Source organism: Lethenteron reissneri, chromosome 47, assembly GCF_015708825.2.
Source record: "Lethenteron reissneri isolate LAM-NWPU_2019-01 chromosome 47, ASM1570882v1, whole genome shotgun sequence".
Taxonomy (NCBI): domain Eukaryota; kingdom Metazoa; phylum Chordata; class Hyperoartia; order Petromyzontiformes; family Petromyzontidae; genus Lethenteron; species Lethenteron reissneri.
The window spans coordinates 7,179,046-7,206,648 of record NC_083825.1 but is presented as its reverse complement, the minus strand read 5'-3'; the positions used below and the strand labels follow the sequence as shown (position 1 = coordinate 7,206,648).

The 27,603-nt window shown below is 49.3% G+C and overlaps 1 protein-coding gene across 1 annotated transcript in view; it reads left to right on the top strand.

The window, feature by feature from the left end:
* The window catches only part of LOC133354331 (ankyrin-2-like), a 108,642-nt gene that overhangs the window by 43,850 nt on the left and 37,189 nt on the right, over positions 1 to 27,603 (top strand). The window contains 22 exon segments of the mRNA XM_061571080.1: positions 232 to 330; positions 2,004 to 2,201; positions 3,454 to 3,552; positions 4,508 to 4,606; positions 5,113 to 5,310; positions 6,463 to 6,561; positions 7,778 to 7,876; positions 9,743 to 9,841; positions 11,687 to 11,785; positions 12,454 to 12,526; positions 12,776 to 12,838; positions 15,655 to 15,805; positions 17,457 to 17,562; positions 17,769 to 17,887; positions 18,848 to 19,072; positions 20,499 to 20,597; positions 21,472 to 21,626; positions 22,350 to 22,561; positions 23,810 to 24,011; positions 25,046 to 25,142; positions 25,613 to 25,841; positions 27,286 to 27,411. Coding sequence (XP_061427064.1) covers positions 232 to 330; positions 2,004 to 2,201; positions 3,454 to 3,552; positions 4,508 to 4,606; positions 5,113 to 5,310; positions 6,463 to 6,561; positions 7,778 to 7,876; positions 9,743 to 9,841; positions 11,687 to 11,785; positions 12,454 to 12,526; positions 12,776 to 12,838; positions 15,655 to 15,805; positions 17,457 to 17,562; positions 17,769 to 17,887; positions 18,848 to 19,072; positions 20,499 to 20,597; positions 21,472 to 21,626; positions 22,350 to 22,561; positions 23,810 to 24,011; positions 25,046 to 25,142; positions 25,613 to 25,841; positions 27,286 to 27,411 — 2,946 coding nt within the window.

Here is a 27,603-nt window from a genome sequence, read left to right as displayed (position 1 = left end):
GGAACGGGAAAGGGTTCAAATTGCTCGTAGTGCATTCCCCCCCGCCGCCAACCGCTCGTACTTTCGCGACCAATGCAAGATGGCGTGTGCCGAGCGTCGGCACGCGCATGGGAAAATGTCCCCTGGGAAGTGTGCGAGTTTGCAACGTGGCGGCGTCCCCCGTGAACGGCAACGGCGAGCGGTGACGAGCGTCTGCTCCGTGTCGCCGTGCGTGCGTGCGTGCGTGCACAGCGCGGGGAGACTGCTCTGCACATGGCCGCGCGCGCCGGGCAGACGGAGGTTGTGCGCAGCCTCCTTCGGAACGGCGCTCAAGTGGACGCCAAGGCCAGGGTAAGGGCATGCCGTGACACATTCAGTCGTCAATCAGAAACATAGGTGTGTATGTTGAACTTCTTTCGCACCGTACTTAGCCAACCGTGCAAATCAGAGGTGCGGGGGAAGGACGACAAACTAAACACAAAAAGCAGTGCTCAAGAAATGAGTTACAATCTAGATTTAAAAGTGCATTGCTCCATTGGCTTCCTCATATTGGAAGGAAGAACGTTCCAGATGGCCGCAGAAGCGCATGTGAAAGCGCGCGATGTGGTTACCGTCTTTGTTCAATGGCTCGCCGAAAGCCACTGCTGACCGGAGTTTACGTGAAGGTACCGCTGAGATCCTGGATTCAAAAATGGATCATCGGTTGATGATCCTGCTTTGCGATGTTTGGGCCAATTCTTATTCGTGAAATGTGTGTTGCGTTTGACCACGGACAGTGAATTCACTCGGTTGTAGTGAGGCCTCAATGGATATTTTCCGGGTCGCTGGTAGACAGGCTTTTTGTGCTTCGTTTGTTGTCCTTCCCCCGCACCTCCGTTTAGCGCGGTTGGCTACGTACGGTGCAAAAGAAGTTTCAACATAGACATGCACGTTAAGGGTGACAACAGCCATAGTGAGACGCAAACTGGATGTGGTGTGCTGGGTGCGAAAATTATTTCCGGGTTGTCGACCCCGGACAGAGCCGGCAACAAACGGAGCCCTGCATTGGACCGTCTGGTTGCTTGCGCTACCGTGGCTGACAGTTGCTTGGAAGGCTTCCTCCTCCTGCCACAATCAATAACCTGGCAGAGTGAAGAGGAAATTGGGTTATATTTAAAATTGAATTTATATGAATACACACACACACACACGCAAACACAGCCTTGCTCAATTCCCCTGCTTTGATTAGAGATGCAGGCAGCCCACGTGGTGGTCCGTGTTTGCTTATTATTTTGTGATTTAAAATTGGTTTACATTGACATTGATTGCTCCGCTGTGCCGCGTTGCCACTGATTTACATAAAATCCCCATCCACCCTTCACCCCCCCTGCCCCCCCACGTCCACCACAACTCCAACCGAATCCCTTCTACGATATTTAACCTCTGCCTTTTTTACACTTATAGGGGTTACTTACAATCAGATCAGCTCATTTACTGTCTTCCAAACGCAGGTGCCTATGAAGCCCTGTCAGAGCAAGTGAGCACAGTATGAAGACGCGACAATATAGCTTCGCAGTACGAAGATGTGACCGAGCGTGGTTGCTAGAAACTATCAACGCAGCAGTCGTAGTTTGCCAGCTCTAAAATATTCCCCTCTAGTACCCGATTAGTGCGGCTGAGATGCTTGAAGCGGTGGATAAATATTTTTGACGTGCTGTTTGGAAGCGGCAGGCGTCGAGGTGGCCGTGGGCCGTATGATATGAGGAGCCGTGCGAAATGAAGTTCACTTAGCCTAAAATAATTAACTGCCACGGCACGGTCAACAACGGCCGGCTTAAGCCCCTCCCCGCGTGCCGTGGCTGCATAGACAGGAATTCCTCGTAGCGTGTGACCCGAGAGAGAATTCATTCTTGCGAGGCTTCTCGCGTGGCCACGGGGCGAAGTGAAGTCTCGCGGGGGCCCGACATCGTCCAGCGATTTACTCTCAGCCACTTTTTAACGATCGCAAAACACCCGTGCGACGCGCGTTGTTGCGCGACGCTCAGGAGGAGCAGACGCCGCTGCACATCGCGGCACGGCTGGGGAAACTGGAGATCGTGCAGCTGCTGCTGCAGCACATGGCCTCGCCCGACGCGGCCACCTCCAACGGGTACACGCCACTGCACGTGGCGGCACGCGAGGGCCACGAGGACGTCACCGCCATCCTGCTGGAGCACGGCGCCTCGCTCGCCGTCACCACCAAGGTCAGGCCTTCGCTCGAGGATCGCGCCGCACCGTGCATGCCACTGCCGCCACCAACACCACCACCACGTTGGGGCTTTCTGCGGGTGTCGCTGTATTTGCTGTTCATCGTTGGCAGGGTTCAGAGTCGCTCTTTCGTAGTCGCCAGCAAAGTTAGTTTGTGTTTTGGTTGTCACCACCGCCAGGGTCATCGCCGCAAGGTCAAATCCTTTGTTAATCACTGTTATTGTCAACTAAAACTAAACTATAAACTATTTTTTTTATTTACCAGGTAAGGCCCGTTGAGGTATAGAACTCTTTTTCAGAAGCGACTGGGCCACAAATGATAGCTCGACGAAGTGGCTTACCACGTAGAAATTTGTAGCAGCCAAATACTCTGAATACGTGATGTTGATTCTAAATGTGGATGGGAAACTGGGGAACACTGGAGAAAAATCCACGTGACCACGGGGAGAGAGACATGCAAACTCCAAATATACAGGCATCAGGGTCGGGTTTTAAACCCACAACCTCTTGCGTACCAGACGAGGTAGTTAACATATCGCTACCGTATGGTAAGGTCTGCTCTGGTCACCACCAGGGTTGTGACCATCGCCACCAAGGTCATGTCTGCTCTGGTTACCACCTATGTCAGGTTATTGCTGGTAGTTGCCACTACCTATGTCAGATCCTTTGCTAGTCACCAACAAAGTTGGAATTTCTCTAGTAGTCATCACCAAGGTGAGATCCTGTCTTGGTAGTCGCCACAGGGGTTACGTCTTCTCCAGTACTCATTGCCAAGATCAGGGACTCTCTGGTTATTTCAAGTCTTTTTTGCCTCTTCAACCAAGGTCAGATACCTTGACCCATGTTTCCTTGCTACCTCTACCAAAAGGTCAGACCATCCCCGCCCAAAACCTCCGAATCCACCACCCTCATTTTTCGATTTAAAGCTTTCGTGACTGCAGGGATTCATCTTCTTGGTTCTTTCGGTAAAGTCACGTAGAAGGAAGTAAAAAAAACAAAAACAAAAAACATAATAAAATTATTCTCACGACGTTTCGGCCACAACGCAAGCAGCCGTCCTCAGGTGAAAACCAAGTCTGTCGAGGCGACAGACTTGTTTTTTTTATTACTTCCCTTCTACGTGACTTTACCGAAAGAACCAAGAAGATCCACCACCCTCGTTGACTTCTCCGACCTCATGCAGTCACCGTGACCCCCCAGTTCCTTGAACGCGCTGCTGCCGTCTCTCTCTCTCTCTCCCCACCACAGAAGGGATTCACACCGCTCCATGTCGCATCCAAGTACGGCAAGATGGAGGTGGCCAGCCTCCTGCTGCAGCGTTTCGCTTCCCCGGACGCTGCCGGAAAGGTAGCGCGCCCTGCCCATCCTTCGGTGTCTCGCGCAGGGAAGATAAACTTCCTGTTGTCCGTTACGACCTTGTTTGCCTCCCTTTGCATCGTAAATCTTCCTCGAAAAAAGAATCCCGAAGCAGAACATTGGTGCCAGATACAAGCAGCCACGTTCGCAAACTTGATTTGTAACTTTGACAACAAAATGTAACTGCGACCGATATATTTCATAACTGTACCTAACTTCAAGTTGCCCAATTAACACCAGACTGCTCTTAGGATTATTATTATGATTTAGTGTAAATACAAAACGAAAATAACTTATCGAGGATATCTAAGGGAGGTGGGAGACACATCCCAAGCCGATGTGCGTGGCTGTGCTGTTTACAATCCCGTGTCTCTAAGGGCTTCTGCCTGGGTGTGAAGGCACAGATGTTGGTGTCACGATGCTCCGAGACATTTGAGATCTCCAGTGGGATCATACCTGATTCTACGTGCGGAAATTCACTCGTTAACCCTTAAGTGTTTGCTGTGTGCAATCATCAAAAAAGCAGTTATTCATTTATCCATGGGAGCCTCCCATTAGCCTCCCTGTGGTTGTAAATATTTGGTTCTCCCGCGTACAATTCCATGCATACGTTATGAGCGTAAGAATGGATTGTAATCAGTGAATCAGTGCGTACTTCCGTATCTGATCAATTGTTGGCACCTCAAAGCACCTTGAATTGTGCTCCAAAATCAGCGGCGTAGCGAGTCGCTGTCGAGTGTGCGGGCGGTGAAACTGAACCGGAGCTCGCGGGCAGGAGGGGGGAGGGCCCAGGGTACCAGACTATGAAAAGGGGGGGAAATTAGACACAGGGGGGGTGCCCCTTTAACCAGTTGCACCGTAGTCCATGCCAGCCACACTGTGCCTCTACCCTTATTTCACTGCATCCACTTTAAAAGTCCTTCGTTGTCTTTCCCACCCAACACAGAATGGGCTGACACCACTGCACGTGGCTTCACACTATGACAATCAGAAAGTGGCTCTTCTACTGCTGGACCAGGGGGCTTCTCCCCACGCAACAGCCAAGGTAAGTACCCGATTACTCGCACAATTCTGGGCCATGCACATATCTAAACTAAAACGAAACTATTTAAATTTTTTATCTTACCAGGTAAGGCTCACTGAGTTATGTAGCTTTTTTTTAGAAGCGACCTGGCCACAAATTATAGCTCAACGAAGTGGCTTATATCATGTGGACATTTATAGCAGCCAAATAATCCAAACGCTTGTTGATTCGAAATCTGGAGGGAAAAACCGGAGGACTCGTAGAAAAATCCCTGCCACCATGCAAACTACAAATATGCAGGCATCGTCAGGATCGGGATTGAACCCACGATCTTCTGTGTACCAGGCGAGGTAGTTACCATATAGCCACCATGGCATCCCTATCTACTCACCCCTTCCCCCTGCTGTTGGGGCAGGGAACCAACATCTTAGGTGGGTGCGCCACTTGTATAACCGGGTGGTAAAAACTGCACAAGTCCCATTCGCCGTGTCCACCCGTCTGTCTGCACGTCACACTTGCGTGATCAGAACGGCTACACGCCGCTGCACATCGCCGCCAAGAAGGACCAGCTGGAGATCGCGACGACGCTGCTGGAGTACGGTGCCGAGACCAACGCCATCACGCGGCAGGGAGTGGCGCCGCTGCACCTGGGGGCCCAGGAGGGCCACGCCGATATCGCGTCGCTGCTGCTGGCGCGGTACGCCGACGTCAACCATGCCACCAAGGTGAGCATGCGCTCGCTCGCACCGAATCGCCAAGGTGAGCATGCGCTCGCTTGCACCGAATCGCCAAGGTGAGCATGCGTTCGCTCGCACCGAATCGCCAAGGTGAGCATGCGCTCGCTCGCACCAAATCGCCAAGGCGAGCATGCGCTCGCTCGCACCGAATCGCCAAAGTGAGCATGCGCTCGCTCACACCGAATCGCCAAGGTGAGCATGCGCTCGCTCGCACCGAATCGCCAAGGTGAGCATGCGCTAGCTTGCACCGAATCGCCAAGGCGAGCATGCGTTCGCTCGCACCGAATCGCCAAGGCGAGCATGCGCTCGCTCACACCGAATCGCCAAGGTGAGCATGCGCTCGCTCGCACCGAATCGCCAAGGTGAGCATGCGCTCGCTCGCACCGAATCGCCAAGGTGAGCATGCGCTCGCTCGCACCGAATCGCCAAGGCGAGCATGTGCTCGCTCACACCGAATCGCCAAGGCGAGCATGTGCTCGCTCACACCGAATCGCCAAGGTGAGCATGAGCTCGCTCGCACCGAATCGCCAAGGCGAGCATGCGCTCGCTTGCACCGAATCGCCAAGGCGAGCGCGCGCTCGCACCACATCACCAGGGTGAGTTCGGTCAACCTATGGCACTTGGGTCTGTCCCTTGACCCTTGTCAGCGAGCTTTCAAGACTTCACGTGGCCTCAATGCGCACTTAGCCTGGCACAATGTCTGTGGTGACGCCACTTAGTAATGAATGGCAGTCGTTGTTAATGTTGCTGCTACAACTGGGCAGATGGGGAGACAACCTGCCTCCAGCAAGAATAAAAAAGGGTGGATGACCGATGCTCACAACGATGAGTCGAGCATCGGGCGGCTAAAACACAGCAAGTTGGCACACTGGTAAGTGCAGGTGGTGTATCTGACGCCAGTCATCTCGTGCATCATTTCCGTTGTACCACTGTGCCGCGCTGGGGTCGTACTGAGCCAACCTGGATCGGACCCACTGAAGTGTCGCACGCAACGAGCGGATACGCATTTACGCTGCGTCCTCACGGCGCGCTGATTAACGTCGCGTGCAACAAGTGCGTCGTTCGCGCTGGCCCCAGGAGATCTCTACGTGAGCATGGTGCTTGACATGGGTGCTCCTGCGGTTCTGTGTGCGTGTGCAGAGTGGCCTCTCTCCCCTGCACCTCGCAGCTCAGGAGGACAAAGTGAATGTGGCTGAGATCCTGGTGAAACACGGGGCCCACGTCAACGCCACCACCAAGGTGAGGCATCGCGTCCCAACGGCACCCAAGCTCTACGGAAAAGCAACCCCTTCGATTTGTGAATAAATATCTATATATTTTTAACCAAATAGTTTAAATTTACATTGGACGTTGTATATCAGAATTTTATTTGTGTTTTGTTATGGTGCCACAGTAGCAAGATAGTACTACCTCGCCTGGTAAGTAGGAGATCGTGGGTTTGATCCTGACCCTGATGCCTGTATAATTGCAGTTTGCATGTTCTCCCCGTGGTCCACGTAGATTTTTCTCTGGGTCCCCCAGTTTTTCGCTCCACATTTAGAAACATGCGTTTAGAGTATTTGGCTGCTACAAATTTACACATGATAATCCACTTTGTCGACCTGTCATTTGTGGCCAGGTAGTTCTGAAAAAGCCCTATATAGCTAGTGGGTCTTACCTGGTAAAATAAAAATATGAATTCTGCAGCAGCAACTTCCCTGCTAGTCCATGAGCCCAGATACATGGTGAATTACAGAAAAATGTGTGCTAACCATGTGGATTGAGTGGGGTTATTGAGTAATTCACTCGTATTAAACCACGTAATTCGGTGAAACTAAAAACGTGCTACTTTAAGTGGGTACCAGCATCGGTTCTGGCCCTTGGACTCTTCCCTTTTAACTTGAGATGTGAGGCTTGCGTATGACGAAATGGCTCCTTTCCATCAAAGCTGTTCAATCGATGGAGCCTTTAAAGTTGAGTGTCTTCACTCATGCTGAGAGTTCACATACCATTTAACGCGATGAAATAAACCGATATATGGTGTCCCGATTGTGAAGCGAAAATAAGAAAAAATTGCTCTTCAGCCACAAATTAAATAAAAAACGTCAACATGTATTTGATATGCATGTCAATTTAATACCGTACTCCCAAGATCGCTTTTGTTTAATAATCATCATCATTGAAGTAAATCTGCCCTTCACAGTGTGGAAAGGCGAGAATCCCTGGCCCAGCTGGTATAACCATGGACATCGCTAAAGTAAAGAGGAGCCAACAGATGGGGAAAGATTATCAGAGTCGTTCGCAAACTGTTTACATAGAAATGGAATGTAGAATAGGGATGCCTCAATTATTCTCACATCGAAAACAATCTGATAAAACTGACGTGAAGAACTACGGACCCCCATTAGCTTCTGATCACGGTGGTGTATATATTTGTATTCTCCCCCCCCCCAATCCCCATTCTCTCTCTTGGCAGTTGTGCTACACGCCCCTGATCGTGGCCTGCCACTATGGAAACATCAAAATGGTGAATTTCCTGCTTCAGCACGGCGCAGATGTGAACAGCAAGACCAAGGTGATGGACGTGTTCATCGCAGGATTTGTACAGTCCTGTGACTGTGGTCACGTGGATTTTTTTTCCCGTGTCCTCCATAATTTTCAAAATGATAAGCCACTTCGTTGAGCTGTCATTTGTGGCGAGCTGTTACCGTGTGGTACCAAGCTACTTTTGCACACGGCCCGCAAACGGGCCGTTAGTGTGCCAGTCGGGGGCGATGATTTACCACGATGTTAAAAATTCACCAATGCTTGATTGGTTACCCTGAACTGTGACTACTGATTCAATCGCGAGGGACAAAGTTTCTTACTCTTAGTTCTTTCGGTAAAGTCACGTAGGTAAAAAAATGAAATTCAAATTAATAAAAATAAAACAATAAAAATCACGACGTTTCGGAGGCAACACAAGCTTCCGTCTTCAGGTGAAACTGTCACCTGAAGACGGAAGCTTGTGTTGCCTCCGAAACGTCGTGATTTTTATTGTTTTATTTTTATTAATTTTAATTTCATTTTTTACCTACGTGACTTTACCGAAAGAACTAAGAGTATGAATCCTTGCAGTCACGAAAGCTTCAAATCTAAAGTTTCTTACATTACCCGGTATTTACAAGACGGAAGCTCTTTATACTTTGGGTTGCACCTTTAAGCGCTGCCGCGATAAAGCTCACAATGGCGTGCGCGATGGTTTTCACCGAGTGTCCTGCAACAATTAGCGCCATTGCGCTTAGCGACTACCTGCTTTCAAGGTCGTGCACACACACCTGTGCACGGTCAACTGTATAGCACGAAATTCTTGTCATGTTCCACCTAATTTATTTTTTAAATGCCCACGATTTGTGGAAGGTGGTTGTGTATCTTTTGTGAAGCCAGGCCAATGTCACACCACAGTGCCAGCAGTTTCGAAGCCCTATGTTCGAGTCCCAGATGGGACGCGCTTAAAGCTGGCTCAGTATTAAGTGGGTCAAAGCTGCTTTAATGAGAGCGTGGGCTGTGCGGTATGCTGGACGCTACGCGGGAGCCAGGCTGTGTTGTCGCGGGAGTGGCTCTGACGCATAAACCCAGGAATGGTTTTGTGGGTTTTTATCAAACGCGTCATGAGTAACGGTGGAACAGCGCATCAATCCATCGGTTATTATTGTTATTGATGCATCGAACCGTGCATGTTTTCGTCAAAGCTTTTGGATTTACGCCGTGGTGAAATGGTGAGCACCTTCGGACTTGCAATACAGAGGTCGCAATTAAATTTTAATAATGGGGTAAGCTTCTTAAATCCCTCCCGCTTTTGTACTCCAAGCAGTCTAAATGGGGACGCCACAGTTAATGAGGCAGGTCACGTACAGTGGGTTAAATTGTGGGGACTTCCACCTCTTCCAAGATGTCTCGTCAGCGTGGAAGAGTAGGCCAAATACCCTCTACTAGACGGTCTCTCTAAAGCTCCTGCCCCTAGTGGAGGCCCTTCTGCCAGCGGTGGCGTGAGCAAGCAATCGCAGGGCTGCACCTTGACCTTTTTTTAAAGATTCCTCTAGTCTTTATGTACATACATGAATGCCAGAGGGCATCACTTAATGGTAGAAAACTAACCTCTGGACAGTGAGCGATGCTGTACGTAATGGGTTCTCCTAACCCCTCCGAATACTGGAGACACCACCGTTCACCACAACGCAAAACAGAATTGATTAATGAATCAAATCGGTTCCTGAAATGAGGATAATTAATTGAATTGCTGATGGGTCAATCATTGCTCACCCAGTCGCGAATAAGAAAAATAAAAATAATCCTCGCAGCAAATGATTGAATGAACTAAGCGGTCAACAAGGGAATGTGTAATGAGGTTGTAGATCCATGTATTTAATTTCCGTTCTCTCCCCCTCTGGCGACGCTGCAGAATGGATACACCCCACTGCACCAAGCTGCACAGCAGGGACACACGCACATCGTAAATCTGCTGCTCAAGTGTGGTGCGCGCCCCAATGACGTCACCGTGGTGCGTGACGCGGCGATGCTCCCACCCACCCACCCACGCACACAGACAAAGATCCCCCATGCAGCCTTCACATTGATTGTTATTTAGAACCTATTAAGCGCAGACAGGTTGCACAGGAAGGCGGAATAGCCAAGGACCATGCCCGGTTGCCTCTTGTTGATGTGAAAAAGACAGCAACCAGGTACTCATTTAGGGCCGAGTGTACGTGTAGGGAGACCACTGATGTTAGCTGTGGCTGACATCACATGCATGCTACCAGATTGGGTAAGTCCAGTGTGATTTGTTTTGGCTGAAGGCACAAGCATGAGCAGCACAGCATAGGAAGACCTTCATCCAACAATGGCTTGACAATGGGCTGTAATTTTTTATTGTTACATTGCGATGCTAATTGTGAATGTGGAAAGTATTGTTTTGGCCTGTTCTTTATTCACCAATGGCACCGTCAGCAAACATCAAAGAAACGGATATGTCAAAATTGTTGTTTGTGCCGGAGTAAATTGTATCACCCAATTTTCAAATTAATCTGCATAGTGGGCTAAATGTGCATTATAATAGCATTACAGTGACCTAAGAACCTTGGGCATGTATAGTCTGTGCTTATTACCGCTTTAGAGGCATGGGTTATCAATCATGCCCTCATTTAAGCTCGACGGATCGCCCATGACTCATGAGCAACGTCGTGATTGAACGTGTGTTTACATCGCTTCCTGGCCACTCTGTCGCGTTGGTCAGTCGGGTTTGGCTCAAAGGTCAGCCGGCAAGCATGACGCAAAGCCCATTAGCACGGGGTCGAAGGTCCCAAGCCCGCGACATGTGCCAAACTATTTCTTGAAAGGAATTGCTGGAAGTGCTCCATCTGCTGCAAGGTACGTGTGCAGGGCTATGAAATGTAATTGAAATCAGTAAACCTCCGTGCAACAATGTCATAGTTCAAAGCTGAACGGCATGAACTCTCTCCTGAATCCCTTGCGTGGCGAGCAGACCTCGTGGACATATTGCTGAACGTAGTTCAACATCTCATGTGTTAAATACTATCTGCAAACAATATTTGCTTGAGTTGTAAAACTGATGGTGAATCTCAAAAATCCCTCCCTTAAGCCTTCCCCCCATACATCATCGTGCACTGCAACACTGCATTTTAAATCTACCCCCAAGAATATGTTAACCTACAAATAGCAGGGACTATTTTTGCTGTGATTGTTACCTTAATCTGGCAGCCGATCTTAATGCGCTGTCATCTATTTAAATAAATAACATACGTCGATATTTGGAGTTGACGCACAATAATTGTGCATTCATCTCACTGGCTGGGGGTGGTTGCGAAATGGGCGCTGTCCGTGGTGCTGGATTTGCCTTTGGTCGCAGTGGGTAGCGCCTCCTGGTGGCTGGCAGTAGTTCGGTATTTTTTTCTAATTTTTGTTTTCCTAGGGAAGGCCCACTGAGCTACATAGCTCTTTTTAAGAAATGACCTGGCCACAAATGATAGCTCCAACGAAGTGGCTTATCACATGGAAATTGATAGCAGCCAAATACTCTAAATGCGTGTTGATAAATGTGGACGGAAAAACCGGAGGTCCCGGAGAAAAATCCACGTGACCACAGGGAGAGAGACATGCAAACTCCAAATATACAGGCATCAATACATTGTTACGTGGATAAACAGCGTAATACCGCACAAACGCACAAGTGGTGATGCAAGGTGATGCGCTGGTTCGAAATCGCCTCCGTCCTGCCGCGTGACGCCAGCGGCACGACCGCAACACAGCGAATCGCGAACGTCGACACGAACATAATGTGACGGAGTCGTGCGTCGTCCGTTCCGATTTTTCCCCCTTCGCTGCCCAGAACGGGAACACAGCCCTGGCCATCGCCCGTCGCCTGGGCTACATCTCGGTGGTGGACACCCTCAAAGTCGTGACAGAGGAGACCATCACCTCCACAACTGTGAGCATCCTCTCCAGTCGGGGCGATTGCGTGTGCCCTGCCCCTGCGGCGTCACGGGGAGGGAAAGTGGGGGTGGTGGGGGTGGAGGGGGGGGAGCTGGAATTTAGCAGGTGGACTGAGTACCCTCCCCCCCCTCCCACCACAGTTGAAGGCTCAGCCGGCCTGCTACATTCATACAGTGATGTAATCAAATGTAGCATGCAAGAAAGACATAATCAGGTCGTATAATTACTCTTTCTTATGCTGAGGGTTTAACGTTTAACACTTCGTGTGTCGTGCATTCCTCCCCTGTGTATGTATGCATCTGTGTGTATATCTGTGTATCTGTGCGTGTCTGTGTACGTGTCTGTGTGCGTGTGTGTGCGTCTGTGTGTATATCTGTGTATCTGTGTGTGTACGTATGTGCGTGTCTGTGTGCGTGCGTCTGTGTGCGTGCGTCTGTGTGTGTGTGCGTCTGTGTGTATATCTGTGTATCTGTGTGTGTGCGTGTCTGTGTGCGTGTCTGTGTGCGTGCGTGCGTCTGTGTGTGTGCGTCTTTGTGTTTGTGTGTGTGCGTCTGTGTATGTGTGTGTGCGTCTGTATTTATATCTGTGTATCTGTGTGTGTACGTATGTGCGTGTTTGTGTGCGTGTGTCTGTGTGTGTGCGTCTGTGTATGTGTGCGTATAGACAATCACAGAGAAACACAAACTGAACGTGCCAGAGACGATGACAGAAGTCCTGGAGGTGTCCGACGATGAAGGTACCGCATTCACGCACTACGACTGATCCATAAGTGTGCGCACACACACACACACGTACAGCCGCGTTCTTTTCAGTTCACATGAATTTTGTTGCACTCATTTTTATTTGATGCCTTTTGAGTGAACGTGAAACTTGATTTGCTTCAGTTTTCAACGATAATTTTTTTGTAAGTCATATTCTTGATTATTATTATTTAAACAATGTCATTCATTTGTGGTGGTGACGTCCTGTTCTTGTTGCTGTTTAGAGCGTAAAATCTCTGTGCCAGAGAGGGTCAGTGATGGGGAGTATATTTCAGAGCCGGAAGAAGGTACTTGGTTGTTGTGGGGTTTGGCGCGGGGTCTCTCTTTCTCTCTCTCTCTTCAGCAGTGGTGTTGTAACCTGCGGCGTCTCATAACTCTCAGTTTCACAATGCCACAAAATTCCACACTAGGACTCGCCATTTTCCAGAAACGCATGCAAGGTAGCAGCTGGCTTATTGTCTGGAAGGCTATGGCCAAAATGGCACTGGGCTTTATTATTGAGCAATAATTTCCGTGGGAAAGGCTACCCTTCCTGGCGGTGATCTCAGAGCGTCGGCTGTGAATTCAATTTAAGACGCAACCCACACACACGAACAGCTCTGATATTGTAGTTGAGCGCCTAGGCCGTGTGTCCCAGGCTGTGCGGCAAAATAATGAAGTGCCATTGCTATCACTCCTATAATGTTTCTAACAATACCGTTGGTATTTACTCAGAAAGGCCTCACAGAGTCTCGCGTCTTTTCGTAGGTTTCCTGCACGAGCATATGTGGCCATTTTCATTTTAAATTTGATTGTCAATTCAGAATATAAATTCCGATTCTGATGATTACAAGAAATAATAATGCCATTACCATGCGCCGAACACACGTTTAGCAGGGCAGTGTCAACAATTGCAGCAGTTACCGTGTACGAGCGGTATTTAAAGTGATGGAGTGACAAAAGAATGGAGTGACATTGCTATCACTCCTGTTTGGTTCTTTCGGTAAAGTCACGTGGGTAGAAAAATAAAACAAAATATATAACCTCTTGTTGTAACAGCTCTCTCGCTGGTTCAGCAGTTTCACTGCTGGATTATTATTTTTTCCGCCTGAGGACGACCGCTTGTGTTGCATTCAAAACGTCGTGATGTATTATTTTTATTTTTTTTATTTTTCTACCTGCGTGACTTTACCGAAAGAACCAAAGAGTATGCCCTCCTGTAATGTTTATAACAATACCGCTGGCCGTTATGAAATGGTCGATGACGCAGTTATTTCAGCGAGAGTCCTGAATGGGATTTTCTTTGTGTCGTATGATGCCGTCTGGAAGCGAAGTTGACGTTTGGAGCGCTACGCCACCACTGCTGCACGGTTTCTCGCTCCGGCTTGCAAAGGTTTTTCTTGGCTCTCTCTGCTCCTGAGCTGCTCCTAAGACCGCGACGCACAAGGGCAACTTTAGGGAAATTGTTTGCCGGCAACAGTTGCGCCCAACAGGGGGCGAGATGTTAACTGCCTCGCCTAGTATACAGGAGGTTGTGGGTTCGATCCCGATCCTGACGTCTGCTATATATATGGAGTCTATGTCTCTACCCCCGTGGTTACGTGGATTTTTCTCCGGGCCCTCCGGTTTTTACCTCCACATTTAGAAACATCTGTTTAGAGTATTTGGCTGCTATAAATTTGCATGTGAATAGCCACTTTATTGAGCTTTCATTTATGGCCAGGTCGCTTCTGAGAAAAGAGCTATATAGCTCAGTGGGTTTTACCTGGTAAAATAATTAAGGTTTAGTTTAATAGTTTTAGCATCATTTTCTGTCGTAAAAAAACTTCGTCGCCCAAATCTGGACACATCTGGTCCACTGCCCCTTTGAGTGGGCAACTGGGATATGCAACTTCCAATCAAATGACACACAGAGGTCATGTGACTTACTCCACTTGTGTGCTCTGGTGACCAATCGGTGTTCATCAGACACATTTTCCAACAAACACTTTGCATTGGTTATTCATAAATTTGCAGTCTGCAGGCCGCAAGGCTCTCGGAGCAATCGGGCCTAGCGATGGCTCTCCAAGAGACGTGGCTCGTCGAGACGTGAAGAGATACAGATGAGTGAGCTTAAAGCAAAATTAAGGAGAGAAATGTAGATAAGGGGCACAGATAAGTGGTCACACCTACAGACTTTATGATGTCACAATGCCGTGTGACATCATAACGCGTGTACGCGTGACGTGACGACACATGGCACTCGTTCATTTAACTGCATGTCCCACCGGAATATTATATCTGAAGAATCCGTGTTCTTTAAACGGTTTCCACACGAAGTTGCCGTAGTTGCACACTGTTTGACAGTTGCCGGCAATGATTAACAATTGCCATAAAATTGCCCTGGTCTATCGCGGCGTGAGCCGGTTGTGCTTCTCTCGGGGCCAATGCTTCACGAACTTGCTTGGCGGAGGGGATGCGAGAACAACAAGCAGTGATCAACTAACCATCACTAAAACGACAAAGCAGAGCGTCCAACAGAAAATCGTCAGGACATCCTCAAAATCCTCAGCAGTGAAATCAGCTGCTCATGATTATACAACATCGTCACAATCGTACATAATGAGCTTTTCAGCAATTCATGAATCACCCCCCCCCCTCCCCGCTCCCATCCTCATATCCTCACGTGAGGATGGGAGCACTCCATGCCATACTTCTTTGCTTCCAGCCCACCAGACCAACCAAACTGGCTCCGATCCATTGTTAGAGACTTGCTAGTGCACACAGCTGCAGGCATCATACCATAAATTTAACATCATTAGATTTGGCGCTGTTGCATTCTGACATTGAAACATCTTGCACTGAAAACCCGTATTCTACGTGGTGATGGTGTTGCCATGGCCATGACGTTGCTGTCGAGGTGGTGATGTTGCCATGGCAATGGTGGTGTTTTCCATGGCAATGTTGATGTTGCCATCAAGGTATAACGTTGCTATGGTGAGGGTACTTTTGCCCTGGCAACGGTGACTGTCGCCCCGGCAGTGGTGGCGTTGCACTGACAATGTTGCCGTGGCGACGTTATTGCCTCGGCGATAATGATGGTTTTGCCGCGGCAATCGTGTTTCTGCGTCTCCCTGGTTGCTAGGTGAGGACACGATGACGGGCGATGGCATGGAGTACCTGAGGGCCGAGGACTTGCGCGAGCTGGGAGACGATTCCCTGCCTTCGAGCCACTTCTTGGAGGGCAGCACGGGCTACAGCATGGGCTTCGGCAACTGGCCCACACGCTCCGGAAGGTACGGCTGCCACCCCTCTCGCTGCTTACAAACTCCGCCAACGTCACCGCCGTCCCCATACACCGTACGAGACTTCTGTTTCAGCGTTGCTTGTGAGCATTGCACAATTGTCTTTCAGGCTGCACTTGATGTCTTGTCGTACTTTCACTGCTATTGCCACTATTATTTCACCTGTCGATTTAAAATGTTTGTACACGTTGTTACGCGCTTGCTGCAGCGAGTGTCAATCGGCGAGATGTTGCATCTTAAGGGATTGTCCAGGTGAAGTATATTAATTAATAAAATTATCGATCATCACTCACTCCTACCGCCGACGCATACAATGCAGCCACCACCGCTAATTATTTCTATTGTCGCTGTCATGTGACCAGAACCACGTTGCGCCAGTCATCCTGACTGCGTGGCCAATCACATTGGGGCCTGTGACGTAAATTAGCTGCCCTCCACATTGCCGCGAGTAAAATAAGGCATGCGCAAGGTCAAAACAATAAGAAAGGAGCGGGCATCACCAAAGCGCTTTTGTATCTGTAACTTAAATATCTAAAAGTAATTTATGACGATAATTGTGGCTCCCCGCGATTGGCCATTGTAGGCAATAATAGCTCACCGCAGTGAGGCTAACAAGAAATCCAGTGCTGGATGAAGGCCTTCCCCACTGCTGTGATGCCATGGGTGATGTTTGGCCATACTTGACCCCACTGGGCAGTGCATGCGAACGAACCTAAGAGACCCCCTCCGCCCCCCCGATGGAGGCTGTGTAAGCATTTATTCTGCAGCCAGGCAGTTGAAGCATCTGTGAAAAGAACGTTACAGCGTCTGAGACGGCACTTTGCGCTTTTGTTCGTGGCCAGCCCCGGTAACAGCTTTCCCAGAAAACAATTTGCGCCAAAATCAATGAGCGGAAAATTCACTCTCACGCTGCAAAGCCCTCTGTTCACGTGCGCCATTTATCTCCTACGTTTTCCATTCCCTTGCCTCATGCAGCACCATCACCAGGTAAGCCAGCGCTCGCTGCACCATTCTGCTCGCTCCTCCTCCTGCACCGCACCAGCCATACCACAGCTTCCCCTACCGCTTGCCCCGGCCTCCCCTCGACATGACGTGCCATGCCTTGATTTCATTTTGTCGAGTTTTGTTGAGAGGCGGCAATGTTGTTTGTGCCATTTGCCATGCCCATTTTTTTTGCTAACGCTATCATTTTTTGTTTGTTTGTTTGTTTTTGTTTATCCATCCCCCAGTGACCGTGCTCGTTCCATCGTCTTGCCGGTGCCGCCCCACCTGCTTGGTTTCCATGGAAACGCCAACATTCCCGCTTCTTCCTCCGTGCACCCGGTTGCTGTGGAAACGACCCCTGTCCTCACATCCCTCGCCCCGGCCCACCACGGAAACCTCCTGGTCCTTCCTGCACCCTCCATCCTCATCCCGGTTACCATGACAACATCTCCTCTCATCTCCATCCCATGTCTCCATTTCCCTACCCTGACCCATGGATACAAAAAAAAACCCTTTGCTCCTCCACTCCTGCAATCCGCTCCATCCATCTCCACAATGGTGACCAACGCTCACTTGCTTTATGGGTTTAATTTATTTTTTCCTCCCGGCCGGTGTCGGTGGATGGGCGGTCACACGCACAAAAATACAAACCGCTCAGCCTCCGCTCGTTCAGTTCCGACAGGTCGTACTCGCTCGGACGGGGCCCCTACTCGCGCGAGGCCACGCTCATCGAAGAGTTCACCGCAGCCGCCACCATCACCCAGGTGAGGAGCGTGCAGTGGAGTGTGCGGGGGAGCGTGCGGTGGAGCGTGCGGTGGAGCGTGCGGGGGAGCGGGATGGACAGCGTTGGGGGGTGGGGGGGGGGGAGTGGTTTGCGGAGACGAACGGTGTCGCCGCACCGTGACGCGAGCGGGAGGTCGGGTCGAGCGGCCTCGCCGATTCGGGACATGCGCTGTGCCGCTTCGTCTAGCTGGCCGCACCCAAGGAGGAGGAGGAGGAGGAAAAAGGCGTGGGAGGGATGCCCACCAGTTGGGCACCCATCGAAATCCTGGACAACGTGGCGCTGTCGTCCAGCCCCATCCACTCCGGGTGGGTCACGTTGTTCCTCGGAGCCCAACGCATACCACACGCACGCGCCCACACGTATCATAATCATAATGATGCAGGGCCTCCCGCCCTACTGCCGTGTTGGCTTGGGCGATTTCTTCACTGTACTGCAACACGCTGAGCAGTGCATGTTGATGAAGGGGAGTTGCCCGGTGCCAGTGAAGATGTCGCACGCCATAAATGTTACCTGTGTTGAGGAATCAAACGGTAGAAGATATCTATCAGAGGTACACGACAAGAGTAGCAAGGAGTTCCATAATTAATTTAATTAATAAATAGAATGGCAGGTGAATAATAATGGGTTTGGGGCACCTTGGGAAGAACGTCTTAAATCCGTGTATATCACCTGCTTTGACATGGATCAGAAATGTAGCCATTGACAAAGAAAGTCAAACAAAATCTGGAATTACATAAAGAAGCACGCGCAAATGAATGCTTGGGAAAACGATGGAGAGACCGGGTTCTATTCTAAGCTAGAAGGGATGATATCGGGTGGGAGAGACTTAACTACCGAGTGGCAGCCAAAGGAGGCAACGTGCCCAAGAAGACATCGATCACAGAGCGTGTATGATGAAATCCGGCTTGCGTGCAAGAGCTAGATGAATCATTGCATCACCATGCCATGAAATATAGCTACGGCTTAGTGAAGCCTTCATCCAGCGGTGGATAAAATAGCGTCATTTATAGATATCGCACCTCATGGCAAGTCTAAAACAAGCTGTGAATACAACGATGATAACGATGACGCAAACGCGACCGGCCCGCAGCTTGATGAATCATTGCATCACCATGCCATGAAAAATAGCGACGACTTCGTGAAGCCTTCATCCAGCGGTGGATAAAATATCGTCAGTTATAGATATCGCACCTCATGTCAAGTCTAAAACAAGCTGTGAATGCAACGATGATAACGACGATGACGCAAACGCGACCGGCCTGCAGCTTCTTGGTGAGCTTCATGGTGGACGCGCGAGGAGGGTCGATGCGCGGCTGCCGCCACCACGGCCTTCGCATCGTCATCCCGCCGCGCAAGTGCATGGCTCCCACGCGCGTCACCTGCCGTCTCGTCAAGCGCCACCGGCTGGCCGCGCTGCCGCCCGTGCTGGAGGGCGAGGGCCTGGCGAGCCGCGTGGTCGAGGTCGGCCCGTCTGGAGGGCAGTTCCTCGGGTGAGTGACGCCACTCGGTGCCAGATATGAGCTTTGTTTGCATGACTAAACTAAACTTTCTATTTTACCAGGTTAATGCCCACAGTAGCAGCCTGGCCACAAATAAAAGCTCAACGAAGTGGTTTATCATCATGTGGACATTTATAGTAGCAGGCAAAAATCTAATCTTTATTTCATTATTTCGTTTTTATTTATTTATTTTCTCCTACGCGACTTTACCGAAAAAACCTAAGAGTATATAGCAGCCAAATAATCTCAGCACACGTTGATTCTAAATGTGGAGAGAAAAACCAGAGGACCCCGAGAAAAACACACACGACCACGGGACAGAGACACGCAAACTCCAAATACACAGGCGTCAGTCAGGATCGAAACCACAACCTCCTGTATACCAGGCGAGGCATTTAACACCTCGCCACCGTGGTGCATTGTGGGATGCTGAGATTATAGATGGGTTTGTTGTGTCTTAAAGAGGGTCAGGTCTTGTTTTACGTGGCTGGAAATTAACGTTGAAACTATATATTTTTCAGGCTGCCGATTATTGAATACTTATTTGTTATTAAACTCTGATTTAGTTTGCCTGTGTACCCACTAAATGTAGATACTTCAAAAATTATTAATTTGTATTTTATCCATTGGTGGAGGTTTTAATAACTCAGATCTGGTAAAATTGCTTCTTGGCCATCCTAAACAATTTTCACATAGAGCCTGCTGCCTGTCTAATTTCCGCATTTCGCTACTCAACGCTTTCAAACGCTTCCGCGGCTTTAGAGCAAAGTTCAACGCGAGTCATGCTTTTCGCGTGAACCTTTCTAACATTTCTCTCCTGTGTCATGTGCTAACTAACGGATGTTGGATCACGGTGTCTCTTTTTATTTTTATTCCCCACGTGCCTGTCCTTCTCCCTCCACCTGTGTTTGAATCTCTACTTTCTTCTCCACCCACCTCTACTATTTTCTCTCCCACTTTCGTCTTCCCTCTACCCTCACCTATACAATTCCTTCCCAATCGACCTCTCCATCGATGTCACACCCTGTAACTTTGCATTTCCTTCCTTCTCCCCATCCTTGCTGATCTCTCTCCATCTCATCTTCTCCCCCGTCCCCTGCCCTTCGTCTTCCATCCATTTCTGTCTCCCTCCCCGCTATGTTTTAATCTCTACTCCCCACCCATCTATACCATTCCTCTACCTTCCCAACATCTCCCCCTTTCTCTGCCTATACCCCACTCGTCGTCTGCCTCCTACCTCCTTTCCTATGACCCTTGCCTCTTTCCCCTTCAACGCCTCTCCTCCACCCTTTGTTCTCGCCCTCTCTCTGCCCCCCTCTTTCCCTCCTCTCTCCCTGTGTCCACCTACCCCGCCGTCTTCTTTTTGTCTCCCACTGCACGCGTGCGGCGGGGGGGGGGCCACTTGGGCTGTGCTCAGTAAACTGCACTTGCCTAACACCCCTCCCCCGCTCAATGACGGGGAGAGCCTCGTTAGTCGAATCCTGCAACTGGGCCCACCCGGCACCACCTTTCTCGGGTAGGAAACCCGTTCCCACTGACCCCCCCTCCTCCCGCGAACATCACAACACGATACCTCGCTGGTCTCGCCAAGGAGCGTAAACCATCACGCGAACTCGGGTCATCCTTGCAGCAGCGGTTTTGGCTAGCTATCGGATTCACATGCGCTTCTGCGATCGTTTGGAACGCTCTTCAGATGTTAGGAAGGCACTGGAGCTATGCACTTTTAAGTCTAGATTGAAAACGAATTTCTTTAGAACTGCTTTTTGTGTTTAGTTTGTCTTTCCCCGCGCCTCTGATTAACACGTTGACTACGTACGGTTGCGAAAGAAGTTCAACATTCATACGTCATCCTTTCTCCCACATCCCCTTCCCTCATCGGTGTTGCTAGTAGAAGTCATCACCTGCGAGATATACAAAGGGACATGTCGTGGGAAGGAGAGGAGTAGCTCTCATTACTGGGCGGCGAGGGGGGGGGACTATACGTGCATTAGTTGTCTTGACTGGGATATTATTAGGCAAGTGCCAATAAACGAGTTTAAATTTACCGGAGAGACCCACCAGGTATTCCCAGGCCAGCTACTCTAAAAAATATACTTGGTAATTAAAATAAACATGAAGTAAAGAAAGCGTTTTTTTATGTTTACATTTTCTGGGGAGTTGTACGTTCTGGTCGCGATGCTGCTGCTGCATGTTAACTAATGTGTGTCTTTAAAAACAAGCAGTACAGAAAGTAGATTGTTGACAGAAGTAGATGCGATTATGGATTTGTATTATTACAGTAAATCTGGTTGGGCTGCATCCGGGTAGGGATTTGGCTTCTACTCACCCATTCCTCTCCATAACCGCTGCTGCTCTGCAACCCCCTCCCCGTTCCCTTACCGATTCCCCAGACCGGTGATCGTGGAGATCCCTCACTTTGCATCGCTGCGTGGGAAGGAGCGCGAGCTGGTGGTGCTGCGCAGCGAGAACGGAGAGACGTGGCGCGAGCACCAGTCAGAGTGCTCCGAGGAGGAGCTCAACCAGATCATCAACGGCATGGACGAGGGTGCGCACTCGCGTGCGGGCAGCGGTAGCGAGCGTGGTTAGCGCGCTGCACTAGGAACCTGGCGAACCCTGCGTGAATTGCACTCAACCTGCGTCGGTGACGATTATCTTAACGCGCCGTGTGCCTCCCCAAGGTCTACTCGGCCTCGAACGAATACCTGGTGTGATGTGTAAACGTCGCCACTGGGGAGACAAAGGCGGTCGGGTGTGGTGCTGGCCAGCCTTCGTAGGTGCTCGCTAACAGCACTTGCCTCCAACAGTCTGTATGGCTATAGGGGCGGTGTTAGTTTTTGTAGGTGTCTCTGGCTGTATACAGATGCGTGTGTATTGTAGTCTTTGTAATCTATTTCTAGATTTGAAGCTTTCGTGACTGCAAGGATTCATACTCTTAGTTTTTTCGGTAAAGTCACGTAGGTAAATTTATTTTTTACCTACGTGACTTTACCGAAAAAACTAAGAGTATGAATTTTTGTAATCTAAGTGAATTTTTCTCGAGGTTCCTTCCATTTTTCCTTCACATTTACAATCAACATCACGCGATTAGATTATCTGGCTGCTATACATTTCCACACGATAAGCCACTTCGTTGAGCTATCATTTGGGAGAGCCAGGTCACTTCTGACAAAGGAGCGATATAGCTCAGTGGCCCGTACTTGGTTTAAAAAAATATATATATATTTGTTTAAAACAGTCCTCACGCCCGGTCTCCCCATGCTCCACTCAGAGCTGGACACGGCCGACGAGCTGGAGCGCAAGCGCATCTGCCGCATCGTGACGCGCGACTTCCCGCAGTACTTTGCGGTGGTGTCGCGCGTGCGTCAGGAGAGTAGCCTCGTGGGGCCCGAGGGCGGCGTCCTGAGCAGCACCATCACGCCCCAGGTGCAGGCCGTCTTCCCCGAGGGCTCCCTCACCAAGCGCATCAAGGTCGGCCTGCAGGTGAGAGGTCGCAGGTCGAGTTCAAGTTCATTGATTGAATCGGGTGCAACCGCAACAAACAACAAACAAAAACATGAACAAGAAAACATCTTAAAGTGAATATGTGACTAAGTGCAAACAGAAAATCCAAGAAAAGACAGAAAAATATTGCAGAAAAAGCAGCGTACACCAACGCTGTGTGCAAAAATTCCAGTGGGATGCAAGTCAAACAACAACAACAACCACAAGACAACTTAGATTAAGGCCATCAGTCTTACACCGTACTACAACAAACAAACATGGCCAAACCAGTAAACTTTTCGAAATCACCAAAATAAAGCAATGAAACAGTGATCATTAGAACTGTGACGGAATTTTCACAATAAATGACATAAACAACATGTACTACCAAAAACCCTGCAGCCATAGCTGGCTGCATGAGTCACTCCACAACAGCAGGAGCATCAGTCGGAGTTGCTTCCGTAAAGAACGCTGGTCCACGCTCTCCGCACTCTCGCTCTGTGGGTTGTCACCTCGTCGCCCTATCGAGTCCAGGACTACCCCCAATGTTGCTGGGTCTACGTAAAGTGGAGACGCAGATAACAAGTCGGCTCTGAAACGTTTAATTTTTTTTACTTGGAGTGCGCCCTTATTAGGTCGAGGCTCGCTGTACTTTACACGGCACCACTGAGCTTGATTATGCACCTTCGTTTAGCGTGGTTGGCTACATACAGTGCAAAAGAAGTTCAACGTACATGCACGCATGCTGCTATAGTGTAACGGTTAGCACTTTGGACTTGCAAGCCAACGGTCATTCTAGATTTGAAGTTTTCTTAACTGCAAGGATCCATACTCTTTGGTTCTTTCGGGAAAGTCACGTAGGTGAAAATAAAAAGAATAATACAAATAAAATAAAAATGAAAATCACTTCTTTTTTTTCACCTACGTGACTTTCCGGAAAGAACCAAAGAGTATCCAACGGTCATCTTCTTCTGTCTGTTAGTGGGACAGTCGAATACAATTTCGGGGTAGATCATCGTTAGTCGATCGGCAGGTTGCGCGTGGTGAAATGTGAGCATTCCCAACTCGTCCAAGACAGCTGGCCAGCGTGGCGGAGTAGGCCAAATACAATCGACAGGGCCTCCATCTCTTTAGGCGAGGTCCATACGCCAGCAGTAGCATTAGCGAATCGCTGCAGGGCGGCACCTTTACACTTAGCTTCGCCTTCTCGGGTCCTCACGCGCTCTTCGCTCGCTTGTGCGCGTGCAGTCGCAGCCGATCCCCGAGGCGCTGGTCCAGAAGGTGCTGGGGAACAAGGCGACGTTCAGCCCCATCGTGACGCTGGAGCCGCGCCGACGCAAGTTCCACAAGCCCATCACCATGACGATCCCCGTGCCACGCTCCGCCGGCGACGGCTTGGGCACCGCGGGAGGAGAGATGCCCACGCTGCGCCTCTTGTGCAGCATCACAGGTGCGCGACGGGTGCTCTCGACATGCTTTGCTGTAATCGTCGTCATCCTGCTCATCGCCGCCATCATCGCCATCGTAATCAGTATCGTCAGTTATAATTAACGTCATCATTACCAACATGATCAACGTCGATAATTGTTTTTTTACCCTTCTATCTGGTAACAAAACTGACACCTTTTTTACGAGGAGTCATGTTTGCATAGACCACAATACCTGCAGTCATAATGCAAACAAAAAACACAGCTCTGATAATGTATGCACTGTCCTTGAAGTTGATTGGTCCACACCCGAGACAGCTTTCCTTAGAGCCTAGTCTCACATGGGTTGGACCAGATGACGCCAAAAGGCGCACAACTCAAAGACAATGCACCATCAGAGAATGAGAGCTCGGGGTAAGCATTTACACCATTGGTACCTCATTTGCTAGTAAAAAATATAATAATTGATTTTTTACCCTTTTATCTGGCAACAAAACTGACACCTTTTTTACGAGGAGTCATGTTTGCATAGACCACAATACCTGCAGTCATAATGCAAACAAAAAACATAACTCTGATAATGTATGCACTGTCCTTGAAGTTGAGGTACCAATGATGATCAACGTCATTATCGTTAAAATGAATATCACCATGCTTGTCAATATCAATATCCTTGTAATCGATGTTACCATCATTGCCTTTCGTTATCAATATCATAACAGCTATCAATGTTATCATTGCCATTTTTATCAATATTATCATCAATATTACCATACCCATCATTATAAAGTCATCATCTTCACATCTGTGTTTTAAGACTTTCATAATTGGTATGTTGAACCTCCTTTAAACCGTACGTAGCCAACCGTGCTAAATCGAAGGTACGGGTGAAGGATAACAAACTTCACACAAAAAGCAGTTCCCCTTGTCAACAAATCAGGATTAAAAATATCATCACCATTGTCTAAACAGGGCGATGCACGGGCATCCTTAAATACTTTCTATGAACTTGCACAACTCGTCGTGGAGATAATGCCGACATTGCTGACGCTCACAGGTGGCACGGCGCCCGCGCAGTGGGAAGACATCACAGGGACCACGCCGCTCACCTTCACCAAGCAGTGCGTCTCCTTCACCACCAACGTTTCTGCCAGGTAAGTTGCTCAGACTGAACCAGGAGAGGCACCGACTGACTTGGTCCCTTCTGGAGTTGTCATTGGATGTGTGTGCATGTTGTGGAGCGGTTAGCGCTGCGCTGCGCTGCGCTACGAACCTGGTGACCCAAGTTCGATTCCTGCTCACGGCCAACACCAGTGACGATTATCTGAACCGGTCCTGGGCCTCTCCTCCTAGGTCAACTCGGCCTCAAATGAGTAGCTGATGTGTAAACATCACCACTAGGGAGATAAATGCAGTCAGGTGTGGTACTGGTCACCCACACCCTGGTGTGCCGTGGCAGCCTTCATAGGTGCTACCAGCTAACAGCACTTGTCCCAACAGTGTATTAAGGCTGTATGGAGGATCTTTGTCTTGTGTGCATGTTTTAATTGTACACGTGACCACACGCGAATGTGTACGTGCGCGCGTGCACGCGTGCGCATGACTGTGCACGTGTGTCCGACAGGTTCTGGCTCATCGACTGCCGGCAGACGCACGAGGCGGTGAACTTCACGACGCAGATGTACCGCGAGCTCGTGTGCGTGCCGTACATGGCCAAGTTTGTGGTGTTCGCCAAGACGCACGACCCTGTGGAGGCGCGGCTGCGCTGCTTCTGCATGACGGACGACAAAGTGGACAAGACTCTGGAGCAACAGGAGAACTTCAGCGAGATGGCGCGCAGCCGCGATGTCGAGGTGCGTAAAACTATTAAAGAATTAACTATAACCTATTTGATAATTGTTTTTTTACCCTTCTATCTGGCGACAAAACTGACATGACTCCTTGTAAAAAAAGGTGTCAGTTTTGTCGCCAGATAGAAGGGTAAAAAACCTAATTATCATATATTTTACTGGCAAATGAGGTTCCAATGGTATAAACTATTTTTTTATTTTACCAGGTTAAGGCCCACTGAGCTTGGTAGCTACTTTCAAAAGTGACCTGGCCACAAATGATAGGTCAACGAAGTGGCTTATCATTTGGAAATTTATAGCAGCCAAATACTTCTAAAGGCATGTTTTTAAATGTGGAGCGAAAATCCGGAGGGCGCGGAGAAAACTCCACACCACCATGGGGAGAGAGACACGCAAACTCCAATATACAGGTGTCAGGGTCGAGATCGAATCCACGACCTCCTGTACATCAGGCGAGGTAGTTAACATCTCGCCACCGTAGCACGTAACACTGCTGAACACTGGCCTGTCGCTCCACACGAAGCTCCAGGTCTTCCTTGGCCATAATCACGGCTTTCCTTCCCTTTGTTTGCGAAACGTGGAACCTCTTTTTTTAATGGGAAAACCTGTGGCAGCCAAAAATATTCAGGCTGTCCTGTCCACGGTCAATCCTGGGTTTAACCAGGATGGATTAAGCAAGGAGCTCACAAATGTTCGATTTAAAGCTTTCGTGACTGCAGGGATTCATCTTCTTGGTTCTTTCGGTAAAGTCACGTAGAAGGAAAAAGGAAAAAAAAAGGGAAAAAAAAAACATAATTAAATAATTCTCACGACGTTTTGGCCACAATTATTTTAGTATGTTTTATTTTTATTCTTTAAATATTTCCCTTCTACGTGACTTTAGCGAAAGAACCAAGAAGATGAGCTCACAAATTCTTGAAAGATCTGAATGTCGACCTATCTGAGATTCTCGAGCAGGGAAGGTTGCATTGGCAGCGTGCATGCCAAGGGAGCTCCTGTCTGACTGGTTATCAGCAGCGACTTGAGCACAGCACAGGATAGAGAAGAGATGGGCTGATGTGCTATGGAAGGATTTGGAGTGCAGTGGACTTTCCCAATGATTGGTACCTGTGGTGTCAAGATCAATTTCTGTGGAGGAGGCTCACAAAGGACGCTACTGGTAAGTTGGGGACAATCGCCCTCCAGACGCGTTTGCTGTCGGTGGAGCGATATTCCCAACAATGTGCAGAGCACTCGAAGTTTGTGCAGCGGGGTGTAAAGGCAGTGCATCTTCCTATCATCTCAGTCGGTCAACTCATAATTTGGTCCAGCCCCATGTCCTCCTGCAAATCTTCGGCACTTCACAGTGCGCAGCCTGGCACAAACGTCGCGGTGACATCACCGCCGAACGGCCAACGACATTCGCTTTCGTCTGTGTCGGCACGCATGAATGTTTTTTTGTTTGTAGGTGCTGGAGGGTAAACCCATCTACGTGGAGTGCTTCGGCAACCTGGTCCCTCTCACCAAGGCCGGGCAGCAGCACGCCCTCTCCTTCTACGCATTCCGCGAGAACAGGCTGCCCTTCATGGTCAAGGTGCACCAACACACACCAGCCTGGCTACAAGCCATCAGCTTACGGAATGGCATATGCACGTACAAAGTGATACGAGTAATACTCTGATGCGAGCTCCCTCTTGTGGAAGCTCTTCTGGCAGCAGCAGCGGTGGTACCAAGTGACTACAAGGCTGCACACACCTTGGTCGTTGTTGTTACGAGTCAGTGCTGC